The sequence below is a fragment of the Rhinolophus sinicus genome, chromosome 14, assembly GCF_057876585.1.
Source record: "Rhinolophus sinicus isolate RSI-liver-muscle chromosome 14, RSI-T2T, whole genome shotgun sequence".
In the NCBI taxonomy this organism is placed as follows: domain Eukaryota; kingdom Metazoa; phylum Chordata; class Mammalia; order Chiroptera; family Rhinolophidae; genus Rhinolophus; species Rhinolophus sinicus.
The window spans coordinates 99574146-99590809 of NC_142514.1; the positions used below are offsets into that span (position 1 = coordinate 99574146).

The 16664-nt window shown below is 38.7% G+C and overlaps 1 protein-coding gene and 1 pseudogene across 1 annotated transcript in view; both read right to left on the reverse strand.

Annotated features, from left to right (window-relative positions):
- Positions 1–16664, reverse strand: part of POU2F3 (POU class 2 homeobox 3) — a 98797-nt gene that overhangs the window by 47255 nt on the left and 34878 nt on the right. The window contains exon 3 of the mRNA XM_074335329.2: positions 6408–6442. Coding sequence (XP_074191430.2) covers positions 6408–6442 — 35 coding nt within the window. The remainder of the gene's footprint in view (positions 1–6407; positions 6443–16664) is intronic.
- Positions 1007–1483, reverse strand: LOC109438369 (large ribosomal subunit protein eL29 pseudogene; annotated as a pseudogene).

Genomic DNA, 16664 nt, shown 5'->3' on the forward strand with positions numbered 1-16664 from the left:
CCCCACCTTTATGAAAATATCTCTTTTGTGAGTTGGGTTCTACTCCCCATCCCTCTGACAATTCCTTTTTAGTCTCATCTATAGGCACCACTCCTCAAACTGTCCCTTATGTGTTCCTTTTCCTCCAGGTCTGTCCTTGGTTCTCATCCCATTCTGCACACCCTCCCTAGTTGACCTCATTCCTCCCATCACTTCAGTTAACATTGTTCAATGGTGACTCCCCACTCTGAATCCTGACCAGTCTCCTGGGCTGTAGATCCAAATTTCTCACCATCTATAGCTCATTATCTGCCCTTCTGCTTCCTTTAATCATCTGTAGAAATTCACTCCACCTCTTGACCTCTTGATCTCTGGTTGCAGTAAAAGTTAGAAATCTAAGAATCGTACTAGACCGTTTTCTTTCTTTTATTCCCATATTCAAACTGTTGCCAAAATACTCTTGATCTAATACCAGAAATATCTCTCAAATCTGAGTCTCTCCATGCCTACTGACACAGTAATAATAATAGCAAATACTTATACAGTATATATGTCCTAGACACTTGTTCTATGAGGTACACACACAACAACAACCCTGTGAGATAGGTACCATTATTCTCCCCATTTTATAGATGAGAATAAGGAACACAGGAGTTGAAGAACTTGCCCAAGCTCATACAGTCAGGTAATGCCAAACCCAGGATTCAAACCCAGGCAGTCTGGCTCTGTGTTTGTGTGCTTAACATCTTTGCTGTAATCTCTCTCCTTAGGATTGCCTACATCTTCCTACCATAACAGCATTCCATCAGGCCTCTCTTGCATCAGTCCATCATTCATCCTTCCTTCTACTCATTCTTGAAAATACCTAGTGGCTCCCTACTGCCCACAGGATAAAATTCTTTCTTTTTGGACAGATCCTGCGTCAGCTTTATTTGTCTAAATAGCACAGAAAGACACCAGCCCCATGCAGACAGCAGCCCAGGGGTCACACCAGTACTTCCATCCTCACATTGGCAGACCGAGGCCTCTACTCTGGAGCCTTTGTGGGGGCCTAGAAACCTTTGGGAGCCAGAGCCTGAGCTGATAGCAGAGCTTCAGCTGCAGGTGCAGCTAGGGCCATGGTTTGAGCCTTGGCCTTGGCCTTTGGCTGGCAGAGCCTGAGACCCTTGGCGCTATGGGCTTGAGCACATTTCCCAAGCTTGTGGTGGGCGATGTAGGCAAGTCAACTGAGCTTGCAGCTGCTGCCTTTTGTAATCTTGGGCTTGAGCTCCTTGGGCTTTACGAGGGCCATGATGGCCTCAGCCTGTATACTCATGGCCTTAACATTGTTGGCTTGCATCTTGTTCAGGCTCTTCTTGTTGTGCTTCTTGGCAAAGCGCATGTTCCTCAGGAACTTGGGGTCCACCCTCTTAAGAGATTCATATCTTTGTGATCGGGGTTTCTTGATGCCTTTTCTGTGCTATTTTCAGGACTGGTTGTGTGTGGTGTTGGACTTGGCCATGTCTGCACCCTAGCCCACAGTCCCCACAGGATAAAATTCTTTGCTGGGCATTCAAAGTTCTTCATAATCTTGCCCGACCCATAGCTCCAGCCTCATCTTCCACCATCTCATCCCATGCTGATCCTTTTACAGTTCCCCTGAAGCTACGCTCTTTTTTAACAGTGACCCTTCACACTCACTGTCTCCTATGCCTGGAATATTTTTGCTGCCCCTCTCTGCAAGTTCAAGACCCCTACTTTTCTGCTGTCACCTACTTCAGACATCATCTCTTTGGTGATAATCTCAGGCAGAATCCCAAAGCTCAGCACTCTTATATTTATCACAGAAATCATTGCATAGTATTGCAATTTATCTTCTTACAAATGGCACCCTCTATCTAGAGCTTAGGAATAACTAGATATTCAAAGAATGAGTGGCAGCTACAGATCCAGCCTGCTGGGTCCTTCTGTCTCTGTCCCTAAATTTTAAGTGATTCTTTCCACTGGATCACGCAAGAGCATAATGGCTGGAAAGATTCCATATTACATATTTCCTCTCACTCTCTACATTTCAGGGTGAAGAAATAGACACTCTCGTCCTCATTCTCTTCAAAGAAAAAATAAAAGGAGAGTGGAAGTTAAACTAACCAGTTAGAACATGGCATGAGAAAAATGATGGGACCACAACACGCAGACTACAGGGCCTTAGAGGTCATCTAATGCAAACTTCATCATTTTATTCTTGAGGAAACTGAGGCTCAGAAAGATAAAGGCAGCAACTAGTGAGTGGCAGAAACAGCATTTGACACCCAGGACTTCTGACTTCCCGTCCAGAGATCTGGCCTTATTTTGTTGCCTCACAGCCTTGTCTTAACTTTCCTAGAGACTGAGGGGTGGCCTTGTTTCTGAATCCCTGGGTCTTCCCACAATTACTCCCACACAGTCTCAGGAAGTTAACAGGCACAGCATGAAACTGCCTGATGAGCCGACATCTCTTGCTCATGTAACTTCAGGACTTAGTTTATCCAGCACCTGGCTGCAACTCCCAGTCGTACCAATTAGCTTGGGGACTTCCAACAGGAGCTTCACCAAGGGCAGTGGCTCATCCTTTGCACTCCTGTGTCTGTATCACACAACGAGGCAGTTACTATACGATGACTCTTTCTTCACCTCCCCACTCTTCTACTTCCCATTTCCTCCCAGTTAGTCATGGTGAGGTCATCATGCTTAGCCTCTGGCTCCTAGGCCTCTCCCTAAGGATGGTGTATATGTACAGGAAGAGGGGAGTCGAGAGACTGCAGAGGAGGATGTGGCAAGGCATCATGGGTAAAACAGACTCTGGAGTCAAAGAGACATGGGTTCAAATCCTGACTGCCAGCTGGCCAGTAGTGTGACCTTCAGCAAATTACTTAATCGCTCAAATCTTTCGCCGAAAAAGGTGGGGAACCTGGGAAGCCGTTTCTTTACTTGTATAATGGGGATAGTAATACTTGGTTTATAGTGAGAATTAATGAGATAAAGTACCAAAAGCACAAAGCCTGGCAGTCAGAAAATGGTTTTTTTTTTTTTTTTAGATCCTAATATATATCAAATTTTAATATATATATATATATATATTTCAATTTGGTGGGTAGAATAAAATTATTTAATAATCCATTTGGAAGAAGTAAAAGTTGGCCCACTATCTTAACAGCATATTGGATTTTTTTTTTTAATTAAATTTATTGGGGTGACAATTGTTAGTAAAATTACATAGATTTCATCAACAAGACAAATAGTAACAAGTGTTGGAGAGGCTGTGGAGAAAAAGGAACCCTCATACACTGTTGGTGGGAATGCAGACTGGTGCAGCCGTTATGGAAGGCAGTGTGGAGGTTCCTCAAAGAATTACGAATAGAATTGCCATATGACCCAGCAATCCCTCTCCTGGGTATCTACCCAAAAAATCTGAAAACATTTAGAGATAAAGACACGTGTGCTCCAATGTTCATTGCAGCTTTGTTTACGGTGGCCAAGACATGGAAACAACCAAAATGTCCTTCGATAGATGAATGGATAAAGAAGTTGTGGTATATATACACTGTGGAATACTATTCGGCAGTAAGAAAAGATGATATAGGAACATTTGTGACAACATGGATGGATCTTGAGAGAGTAATGCTGAGCGAAACAAGTCAGACAGAAAAAGCAGAGAACCATGTGATTTCACTGATATGTGGTATATAAACCAAAAACAACAAAAGAACAAGACAAACAAATGAGAAACAGAAACTCATAGACACAGAAAATGTTTTATTTACATTTTACAAAACAAGGGTTTATTTCCCTTGTTTAGAAGTGTGAGGGGGTGACTGTCACTGAGAAATCTTGTAGGCTTGTAGGTGAGTTCATGTGAATGTGAGCATGTGGGTGTCAGTATCTGATGGCATCTGTAGGACAGAGTGAGAGGGAGCAAGGAGGAATCTTGAGGAGAGCATTGATGTGTGTGGTTATGAGCAGAGAAGAGCTCTAGTCTAAGTGTGTAAATAAGTGTGGCCCGCTGAGGCTTTCTTCCTCAAAAATTCCCCCTCTTTAAAGAAAAAAATCTGACATGTCTGTTCTTGTCAGTAACAAGAAATTCAAAATCCCTTCCTGGGGTGGAAGGGAATGACCTAACCCATGAGGCTCATCCAAGGAAAGCAAACGCACGGGACGCCCACTCCTGGCAGAAGCCAGGCAACTTTCTCTCAACTGGTGGGGAAACCATACCCCAAAAGATGTTCCAAGGGTCCAGACCCTCTGTAGACTGCCCCAGGCCAGAGAGGCTGCCCTCAGCCTTGTCCTAAGCATGAGGGTTTCCCAAGCTTCAGAAAGATCACACAGGCAGCCAACCCACTGGGCCTGTGGAGTGGGTCAACTCTGGCTGGGCTGGTGGGGTCATATCTTGGTGTGGGGTGGGCTCCTCCACATACATCTTGTCCAAAAACCTAGGACAGTGAGTAGTAGACCCTAGGCTAGAATCCTCAGACCTCAGAATAGAAAGCACAGAGTACAAGCCATATCCCAACCTGTTTACGACTCTCCCTCAGGATCACAGAATCCTTCGGAATTGCCTCCATTCTCCTGCCCTTGAAGAGAACCTGGCCCAACTATCCCTTAGATAAGAATCTGTCTCATTTAAAGACTTTGAATGAGAAGCTGATTCTACATTCTTACTCCCTTGGTAGTTGTTACAGTGTTTTATAAACCCCATTGGCTACACGTCCTTTCTCATAGCCAACCAAGATGACTCCTTAACTAAAACCTATCTCTGTTTTAGGTTTTCAGTGTAAACAGAGAATAGTTGGCTTCCAGTTGTTAGCAAACTTCCCCAATGAACGAAATTGCAGGAGTTGCCTGCCTAAGAGGTTTTGGCTTAGGACTCAAGGTTATTCCTCTCTGACTATGAAGAATGTACCAGAGCTAACTGCCTTGTAGGAAATGTTAGTAGTGACATCAAATCACTCTACAGATAAAGGAAAAGAACATACTTGTATGTCTGAGTGTCACCTCCAGCCCCACCCCAGACTTCCACGTAAACCTGGGCTCAGATGATCAGAGTGGGAAGGAACCCTGGTGGTTACTCAATGCACCAGCACACTGGGACTATCTTCCCTTGCCCATGGCTATCTCCCTCTCCAGCCCTCTTTTCTCTGCCTGACAAACTCTGACTCACCCTTTAGAGTTAGATGCAAGTATCACCTCCTCCATGAAGCCTGCCCTGAGATCCCAGGAAGAATGAACTGTTCCCATTTCTGTTTGACACCATGCTTTTTACATACCTCTTGAAAGGCATGAATGAGATTGTACTATAAGCATTCAGTTAAGAGTCTCTGTGTCTCTCTCCCTTACTTTCCTTCTATCTCTACACCCCCACACTTCATACTAGACTGTGAGTTCCTCCAGTGCAGAAACCATGTCTTAATTTTCTTTGTATTCCCACAAATGGCATAGTACATGTTTTCCCCAATCCCTGCCCCACATTTGTGAAATTTTTCAGCTGTGAACATTCAGACCAAAAATATTAAGTGACTTGACCAAAGTTATATAACTGATTAGTGACAAAAACAGGACCAAAACTCAGGCTTTCTGATTTTGTATCTAATTCTCACCTCTCTGCCTCACTCTGGGGACCCCCCCCCCATTATTGCTTCCTGATTATCTCCAGCTTAGACTTCCTCCTTCCAACAAAATCTTCCACCTTCTGCTTCTGACATCACACCCCGTCACAGCCTTCACCCCCAAACTTCTCATCATCCTCTAACCTTAAGAGTAAAGTCTTCTTCCTGCACTTCACCCTTCTTTTTACATATCCACCCATCCTGCAGTCCATCCAATACTGCCTTATTGCACTCGAAACCCTCCCTGATTAACTCCAACGCACCCAACTTGATTTCCTTCATAGGCAACCAGTTTGTTTCTACATTGTCCCCCTGAGCTGGGTCATGTACTCCTTCCTGAGCGCTTTTTGATCTGTTTCCCCTGTTTTGTCCCTTATCTTCTTCCTGTAAATCAGGAGTCCCATGAGGAATCCAGATATTCCATTCTTTGTACCTCCATAAACTCCTCTACACACAGTCAGTCCACATAAACAGACTTGCCCAAGAAGCAACTCAGGTTGAGCTTTGACAGGAAAAGAGTTGTTTCTTAGATTCTGGACCACATCTGGCATGTAGTTGATCCTAAATAGGTACTGCGTTTGTCAGTACTCTTTTGAGGGGATAGTGAAGAGGAGACTCAGATATGGGATTGTGGCTTGGGAGAGGGGTTGGAGGCAAAGGTCCTTTAAAGGCCCTTTCCAATCCCAAATGGTATGAGTCGCTGAATAAACACCCTCAAACTTTACTTAATTTTTGTATCTCCCACACCTGACACAGTAAAAATGACCCCCAAAATTTATAGAATAAAGGGTTTCTTCTGAAAGTCCTTACCTGCCTGTTGAAATCTAGGCCATTTCGATCATTTCCTATAAGAAATAAAAAAAGAAAATATTAGTTGTTAGCAGGATTAGAAGAGACTAAAAGTTAGAGGAAAAATAGGATGTTGGGAGAAGCTTGTCTTTACTTTGAAAAAGAACACCTGCTTTCCCTGTGGTTAGGGTCCTCCTGCTGATCCTATTTTCTGGAAAGGTCTTTGGAAAATCTCTTCCAGGGATACAGATAACCAGAGTAAGGGCACACTGACTTCTCCAAGGTCACAAAGAGTTGAGTGGGATTAGAATTTGCCATACCAGAGTGTGAGTTCTGTGGCACTTCCTCAGACAAAAGCTATTACAGACACTTTCATGGGTAAGCAAAGAATGACCAGCTATCGTGCTTCCCGAAAATAAGACCTAGCCGGACAATCAGCTCTAATGCGTCTTTTGGAGCAAAAATTAATATAAGACCCAGTATTACTTCACTATAATATAAGACCCGGTCTACTATAAGACCCGGTCTTATATAATAATATAATATAAGGCCGGGTCTTATATTAATTTTTGCTCCAAAAGACGCATTAGAGCTGATTGTCCGGCCAGGTCTTATTTTCGGGAAACACAGTATGCATCCTAAAGGAACTGCCTCAAGGCAAGAAGTCCTCCCACTTCCTAGCCCTCCAGTGGTAATGACACCTAAGTCATGTCAGGTAGATAGGAGTCAGTCCTGTTTCTCCCCTACACCCCCCGCGACTTTCTTGTTCTGTTCATCATTTTCTTTTTATAATAAATATTGGGTTGAAAAAGTAAATATGTGCTGAATAAACTTTTATATAGAAAAAGTATAAAGTAGCAGAAAAATCATTCTGCTAAGAGGCAACTATAATTAATATTTTATGGTTCTTTTTATTTTTGTTTTTCCTCATTGATATATACCACTCTGTATAGATTTTTTTTAATTAAAATTTATTGGGGTGGCAGTGGTTAGTAAAATTACATAGGTTTCAAGTGTACAATTCTGTAATATGTCATTTATATATCACATTGTGTGTTCACCACCCAGACTCAGGTCTGTATAGATTTTTATCATGATTTTTCCAGTAAGCATCATAAATAGTTCTCCTATACTATTATGGAGGATCAAAAATCTTACTCCTATGTTTGCAAACATAATTTTTAATGGCTACCTAATATTCCACTCTATGGACACATCATGATTTGCTTAAATATAAAACTATTGTTTGGGAAATTGTTTCCAGTTTTGCTATAATAAGGTTTTCTATTATTATAGCTCACTAGGGCAGGAGCTGACAAACAACCTTCCTTAGGGCCCCATGGATTGTTGGCTCTATAATAGCAAGGAAAATGATTATTTATCCCAGACAATAAAAACCTAAAGAAGTTCACCACCATCTAGCTAGTATTAAAAGAAATGTTAAAGGGACACCTTTTTTAAAATCATCTTTATTAAATTTATTGGGGTGACACTGATTAGTAAAATTAAATAGGTTTCAAGTGCACATTTATATGATATATCATCTATATATTGCATTGTGTGTTCACTATCCAGAGTCAGTTCTCCTTCTATCACCATATATTTGACTGTCCTCTTTTATCACCCCCCTACCCCTCTTACCCTCTGGTAACCACTAAATTTTTTCTGTCTATGAGTTTTTGTTTGTGTGTTTGCTTGTTGCTTTCAATTTTATATGCTATGTATGACTGAAGTCATATGGTTCTCGACTTTTCCTGTCTGACTTATTTTGCTTAGCATAATATCAATCCATGTTGCTGCAAATGGCAGTATTTAATCTTTTTTATGGTGGAGCATTCCACTGTCGATGTATACCACATCTCCTTTATCCAATCATTTATTGAAGGATACTTTGGTTGTTTCCATGTCTTGGTCACTGTGAATAATGCTGCACTGAACCTAGGCGTACATATCTTTATGGATAAATGTTTTCAGATATTTCAGATATCTTCTGGTAGATACCCAGAAGAAGGATTACTGGGTTATATGGTAATTTGATTCTTAATTTTTTGAGGAAACTCCATACTGTTTTCCATAGTGGCTGTACCAATTTACATCCCCACCAGCAGTGTATGAGGGTTCCTTTTTCTCCACAACCTCTACAACACTTGTTATTATTTGTCTTGTTGATAAGAGCCATTCAAACATGTGTAAGGTGGTATCTCATTGTGGTTTTGATTTGCATTTCTCTAATAGCTAGTGAAGTTGAGCATTTTTTTTTTTTTGAGCATTTTTCATATATCTGTTGGCTGTTTGTATGTCTTCTTGGGAGAAGTGTCTGTTCAGGTTCTCTGCCCATTTCTAAACTGGATTGTTTGTTTTTTTGTTGTTGAGTTACACAAGTTATTTATATAATTTGGACATTAGCCCGTTATTGGAAGTGTTGTTTGCAAATATCTTCTCCCATTTGATTGGTTGCCTCTTTGTTTTGTTGATGGTTTCTTTTGCTGTGCAGAAGATTTTTAGTTTGATATAGTTTCATTCACTTATTATTGCTTTTACTTTAAAGAGACTTCTTGAAGAAGAAAAGGAAGACAAAGAAGAAGAAGAACAGGAGGAGAAAGAGGCGGAGGAATAAAAAACATGAATAATAAATGGCAATAACTATGCACCTGTTAATAATGACTTCAAATGTAAATGGATTAAATGCTCCCATCAAAAGACATAGAGTAGAGTGGCCAGATGGCTCGGTTGGTTAGAGCATGAGCTCTGAACAACAGGGTTGCCAGTTCGATTCCCACATGGGCCGGTGAGCTGCGCCCTCCACAACTAAATTGAAGACAATGAGCTGCCAAGGAGCTTCCAGAGGGGTGGCCAGATGGCTCAGTTCATTACAGTGTGAGCTCTCAACAGCAAGGTTGCTGGTTCAATTCCCACATGGGATGGTGGGCTGTGCCCCCTGCAACTAAAGATTGAAAACGGCGACTGGACTGAAAGCTTAACTGCACCCTCCATAACTAGATTGAAGGACAACTACTTGGGGCTGATGGGTCCTGGAGAAACACACTATTCCCCAATATTCCCCAATAAAATTTATTTAAAAATAAAAGACATAGTGTAGCTGAAGGAATAAGAAAACAAGACCCATACATATGATGTCTACAAGAGACACACTTCAGCCCAAAAGACACAAACAGCCTGAAAGTATAGGGATTGAAAAAGATATTTCATGCAAATAGAAACAAACAAACAAACAAAAGCTGAGGTAGCAATAAGAAAAAATAGACTTTAGAACAAAGGCCATAACAACAGACAAAGGACATTTCACAGTAATTAAGGGATCAATACAAAAAGAGGATATAAACTTGGTGAACACTAATGCACCCAACATAGCAGTACCTAAATATGTAAAACAACTATTGATGGACCTAAAGGGAGAGATCAACAGTGATACAGTAATAACAGCAGGGACTTTAACACCTCACTGACATCAATGGATAGATCATCCAGACAGAAAATCAACAAGGAAACAGTGGACTTAAATGGCAATTAGACAAGATGGATTTAATTGATATTTTTAGAACATTTTACCACCAAAGCAGCAGAATATACATTCGTTTCAAGCACACATGGAACATTTTCTGGGATAGACTACATGTTTGGCCACAAAACAAGTCTCAGCACACTCGAGAAGACTGAAATCATATCAAGCATCTTCTCTGATCACAATGGTATGAAAGTAGAAATCAATTATAGGAAGAAAACTGAAGAAACACACAAACACATGGAGGATAAATAACATGATACTAGACAGTGAATAGGTTAACAAAGAGACCAAGGAAGACATCAAAATATACTTTGAGACAAATAATGATGAAAACATAGCAACCAAAAATCTACAGGACACAGCCAAAGCAGTTCTAAGAAGGAAAGTCTTAGCAATATAGGCTTATCTCACAAAACAAGAAACGTCTCAAAGAAACAATCTAACCTTACCCCTGAAGGAACTAGAAAAAGAAGAACAAACAAAGTCCAAAGTGAGTAGAAGGAAGAAAATGATAAAGATCAGAGTGGAAATAAATGAAAAAGAGTCTCAAAAACAATGCAAAAGATCAATAAGTGCTGGTTCTTTGAAAAGAAAATGATAAACCCTTAGCCAGACTAATAAATAAATAAAAAAGAGAGGATCCAAATAAATAAAATCAGGAATGAAAGCAAAGAAGTGATTACCAACATCACAAAAACACAAAGGATCATTAAGAATATTATGAATAATGATGTTATCAAAACGGACAATCTGGAAGAAGTGGATGAATTCCTAGAAACATACAATCTTCCAAGACAGAATCAAGAAGAAAAAGAAAATATGAACAGACCGATAATTACTAATGAAAATGAATCAGTAATCAAAAAACTCCCAACAAATAAAAGTCCTGGACCAGATGGCTTCGTAGTTGAATTTCACCAAACATTCAAAGAATTGACATCTATCCTTCCCAACTATTCCAAAAGACTCAAAAGGGGGGAAGGCTCCCAAGCTCATTTTATGAGGCCACCATTACCCTGATTCCAAAACTAGATAAGGATATAAGAAAAATATAAATTATAGGCCAATATCCCTAAAGAACATAGATTAAAAATCTTCAACAAAATATTAGGAAACTGACTAAGGAATACATGAAAAAGATCATACACCACAATCAAGTGGGATTTATTCCTGGGATCCAAAGAAGGGTCAATATCCACAATTCAATTAACGTGACACACCACATAAAAAAATGAGGGATAGAAATCATATAATCATATCAGTAGATGCAGAAGAAGCATTTGACAAAATCCAGCATCCATTTATGATAAAAACTCTCAGTGAAGTGGGAAGACAGGGAATATACCTCAACATAATAAATACCATATATGATAAATCCATGGCTAACACCACACTCAACAGTGAGAAAAATTAAAAGCATGTTTCTTAAGGACGAGACAAGGATGTTCACTATCACCACTGTTATTTTAGTTTTTCCTAAGAAGCAAATTCATAGCAATATAGGCCTACCTCAAGGAATAAGGAAAGTCTGCTTCTTCTTATTCAGTCTTGGAAGTTTATACGTTTCTAGGAATTTATCCACTTCTTCCAGATTATCCGATTTGGTAATATATAATTGTTCATAGTAGTTCTCTAATGATCCTTTGTGTTTCTGTGATGTTGGTTGTCATGTCTTTGCTTTCATTTCTGATTTTATTTATTTGTGCCCTCCCCTTTTTTTAATTTATTAGTCTGGCTAAGAGTTTATCAATTTTTTTTTCTTTTCAAAGAACCAGCACTTATTGATCTTTTGCATTGTTTTTGAGACTCTTTTTCATTTATTTCCACTCTGATCTTTATCATTTTCTTCCTTCTACTCACTTTGGACTTTGTTTGTTCTTCTTTTTCTAGTTCCTTCAGGGGTAAGGTTAGATTGTTTCTTTGAGACGTTTCTTGTTTTGTGAGATAAGCCTATATTGCTAAGACTTTCCTTCTTAGAACTGCTTTGGCTGTGTCCTGTAGATTTTTGGTTGCTATGTTTTCATCATTATTTGTCTCAAAGTATATTTTGATGTCTTCCTTGGTCTCTTTGTTAACCTATTCACTGTCTAGTATCATGTTATTTATCCTCCATGTGTTTGTGTGTTTCTTCAGTTTTCTTCCTATAATTGATTTCTACTTTCATACCATTGTGATCAGAGAAGATACTTGACATGATATCAGTCTTCTCGAGTGTGCTGAGACTTGTTTTGTGGCCAAACATGTAGTCTATCCCAGAAAATGTTCCATGTGTGCTTGAAACGAATGTATATTCTGCTGCTTTGGTGGTAAAATGTTCTAAAAATATCAATTAAATCCATCTTGTCTAATTGCCATTTAAGGCCACTGTTTTCTTGTTGATTTTCTGTCTGGATGATCTATCCATTGATGTCAGTGAGGTGTTAAAGTCCCTGCTGTTATTACTGTATCACTGTTGATCTCTCCCTTTGGGTCCATCAATAGTTGTTTTACATATTTAAGTACTCCTATGTTGGGTGCATTAGTGTTCATGCGGGTTATGTCCTCTTTTTTTTTTTTTATTTAATGGGATACAATTGTTAGTAAAATTACATAGATTTCAGATGTACAATTCTGTATTACATCATCTATAAATCCCAATTTGTGTTCACCACCCAGAGTCAGTTCTCCTTCCATCACCGTATATATATTTTTTTAAATTTTATTTTATTAAATTTATTGGGGTGACAATTGTTAGTAAAATTACATAGATTTCAGGTGTACAATTCTGTATTACATCATCTATAAATCCCAATTTGTGTTCACCACCCAGAGTCAGTTCTCCTTCCATCACCACATATTTGATCCCCTTACCCTCATCTCCCACCCCCCACCCCCCTTACCCTCTGGTAACCAATAAACTATTGTCTGTGTCTATGAGTTTTTGTTTCTCATTTGTTTGTCTTGTTCTTTTGTTGTTTTTGGTTTATATACCACATATCAGTGAGATCATATGCTTCTCTGCTTTTTCTGTCTGATTTATTTCGCTCAGCATTACTCTCTCAAGATCCATCCATGTAGTCAGACAGAAAAAGTAGAGAACCATGTGATTTCACTGATATGTGGTATATAAACCAAAAGCAACAAAAGAACAAGACAAACAAATGAGAAACAGAAACTCATAGACACAGACAATGGTTTGGTGGTTGCTAGAGGGTAAGGGGGGTGGGGGGTGGGGGTGGGAGATGAGGGTAAGGGGGATCGAATATATGGTGATGGGAGGAGAACTGACTCTGGGTGATGAACACACAATGGGATTTATAGATGATGTAATACAGAATTGTACACCTGAAATCTATGTAATTTTACTAACAATTGTCACCCCAACAAATTTAATTTAAAAAAAAAAGATCCATCCATGTCACAAATCTTCCTGTATCATCTTTTCTTACCGCCGAATAGTATTCCATTGTGTATATATACCACAACTTCTTTATCCATTCATCTATTGAAGGACATTTTGGTTGTTTCCATGTCTTGGCCACCGTAAACAAAGCTGCAATGAACATTGGAGCACACGTGTCTTTATGGATAAATGTTTTCAGATTTTTTGGGTAAATACCCAGGAAGGGGATTGCTGGGTCATATGGCAATTCTATTCGTAATTTTTTAAGGAACCTCCACACTGCCTTCCATAACGGCTGCACCAGTCTGCATTCCCACCAACAGTGTATGAGGGTTCCTTTTTCTCCACAGCCACTCCGACACTTGTTAGTATTTGTCTTATTGATGATAGCCATTCTGACTGGGGTGAGGTGATATCTCATTGTGGTTTTTATCTGCATTTCTCTGATGATTAGTGATGTTGAGCATTTTTTCATATGTCTATTTGTCATTTGTATGTCCTCTTTGGAAAAATGTCTCTTCAGGTCCTCTGCCCATTTTTCAATTGGGTTGTTTGTTTTTTGTTGTTGAGTCGTATGAGTTTCTTGTATATTTTGGATATTAGCCCCTTATCGGAGGCACTGTTTGCAAAAATCTTCTCCCATTCAGTTGATTGCCTCTTTATTTTGTCGATAGTTTCTTTTGCTGTGCAGAAGCTTTTAAGTTTGATATACTCCCATTTGTTTATTTTAGCTTTTACTTTCATTGCCTTTGGAGTCAAATTCATAAAGTGCTCTTTGAACCCAAGGTCCATAAGTTTAGTACCTATGTTTTCTTCTATGCAGTTTATTGTGTCAGGTCTTATACTTAAGTCTTTGATCCATTTGGAATTAATTTTGGTACATGGTGACAGATAGCAGACCAGTTTCATTCTTTTGCACATGGCTATCCAATTCTCCCAGCACCATTTATTGAAGAGGCTGTCTTTTCTCCATTGTATATTTTTTGCTTCTTTGTCAAAAATTATCTGTCCATATTTTTGTGGTTTCATTTCTGGGTTCTCATTCTATTCCATTGGTCTATGTGTCTGTTTTTCTGCCAATACCATGCTGTTTTGATTATTGTAGCCCTGCAGTACAGGCTAAAGTCAGGGAGTGTGATAACTCCATTATTATTCTTTTTTCTTAAGATTGCTTTGGCTATTCGGGTCTTTTGTGGTTCCAAAAAAATCTGATGATTTTTTGTTCTATTTCCTTAAAAAATGCCATTGGGATTTTGATGGGGATTGCATTAAATCTGTATATTGCTTAGGGTAAATTGGCCATTTTAACTATGTTGATTCTTCCAATCCATGAGCACAGAATGTCTTCCCATTTCATTGTGTATTCTTCAAATTCTTTTAAAAATGTCTTATAGTTTTCAGCATATAGGTCTTTCACATCCTTGGTTAAGTTTATTCCTAGGTATTTTATTCTTTTTGCTACAATTGCAAATGGAATTGTTTTTGTATTTCTTTTTCTGATATTTCATTGTTAGTATATAGGAATGCAATGGACTTTTGTATGTTGATTTTGTAGCCAGCAACTTTACTGTATTCGTTGATTGTTTCTAAAAGCTTTTGGCAGAGTCTTTAGGGTTTTCTATATATAGCATCATGTCATCTGCAAAGAGTGAGAGTTTAACTTCTTCATTCCCAATTTGGATGCCTTTTATTTGTTTTTCTTGTCTGATTGCTCCGGCAAGTACTTCCAACACTATGTTGAAAAGCAGAGGTGATAGGGGACAGCCCTGTTGTGGTCCTGAAGGTAGAGCAAAGGGTTTCAGTTTTTCACCATTATTTATGAGATTAGCTGAGGGTTTGTCATATATGGTCTTTATTATGTTAAGGTATTTTCCTTCTATACCTATTTTATTAAGTGTTTTAATCATAAATGGATGTTGTATCTTGTCAAATGCTTTTTCTGCATCAATTGATATAATCATATGATTTTTGTCCTTTATTTTGTTTATGTGATGTATCACATTGATGGATTTGCATATGTTGGACCATTCTTGTGCCCCTGGGATGAACCCAACGTGGTCGTGATGAATAATCTTTTTAATGCATTGTTGTATTCGATTTGCTAGAATTTTGTTTAGGATTTTTGCATCTGTATTCATCAGAGATATTGGTCTGTAGTTTTCTTTTTTTGTGTTGTCCTTACCAGGTTTTGGTATCAGGGTAATGTTGGCCTCATAAAATGAATTAGGGATTACTCTCTCTTCTTCAATTTTTTGGAAGAGTTTGAGCAGGATTGGTATTAGATCCTCTTTGAAGGCTTGGTAGAATTCACTAGTGAAGCCATCTGGTCCAGAAGTTTTTCTTTTGGGAAGGTTTTGGATGACTGATTCAATTTCGTTACTGGTAATTGGTCTGTTTAGACATTCCAGTTCTTCATGGTTCAGCCTTGGCAGGCTATATGTTTCCAAGAACTTGTTCATTTCTTCTAGATTATTGAATTTGGTGGCATATAGTCCTTCATAATATTTTTGGATGATCCTTTGTATTTCTGTGGCATCCATGATAACTTCCCCCCTTTTTTTTTAAATTAAATTTATTGGGGTGACAATTGTTAGTAAAATTACATAGATTTCAGGTGTACCAGTCTGTATATATGGTGATGGAAGGAGAACTGACTCTGGGTGATGAACACACAATGGGATTTATAGATGATGTAATACAGAACTTCCCCTTTTTCATTTCTGATTTTGTTAATTAGTGTCTTCTTTCTTTTTATCTGAGTGAGTCTAGCCAAGGGTTTGTCAATTTTGTTAATCTTTTCGAAGAATAAGCTCTTTGTACATTAATATTTTCTATTGTTGCTTTGTTCTCTATTTCATTTAGTTCTGCTCTGATTTTTCTTATTTCCTTTCTTCTGCTGACCTTTGGTTTCACTTGTTCTTCTTTTTCTAGTTCTTTAAGGTGTAACCTGAGGTTATTTATTTGGGATTTTTCTTGTGTCTTGAGATAGGCCTGTAATGATAAAAATTTCCCTCTTGTAACTGCTTTCCCTGCATCCAAAAATTATGGTAGGATGCATTTTCATTGTCATTTGTTTCTATGTATCTCTTGATCTCTTCTCTAATTTCTTCTTTGATCCAGTCATTCTTTAAAAGTATGTTGTTTAATCTCCATGTATTTGTGTTTTTTCCTGCTTTCTTTCACCGTTCATATGCAAATTCAAAGCCTTGTGATCAGAGAATATGCTTGGTATGGTCTCAATCTTCTTAAATTCGCTGAGGCTGATTTTATATCCCAATATATGGTCTATCCTTGAGAATGTTCCATGTACACTAGAAAAAAATGTATAGTCTGATGTTTTAGGATGAAGTGCTCTATATATGTCAATTAT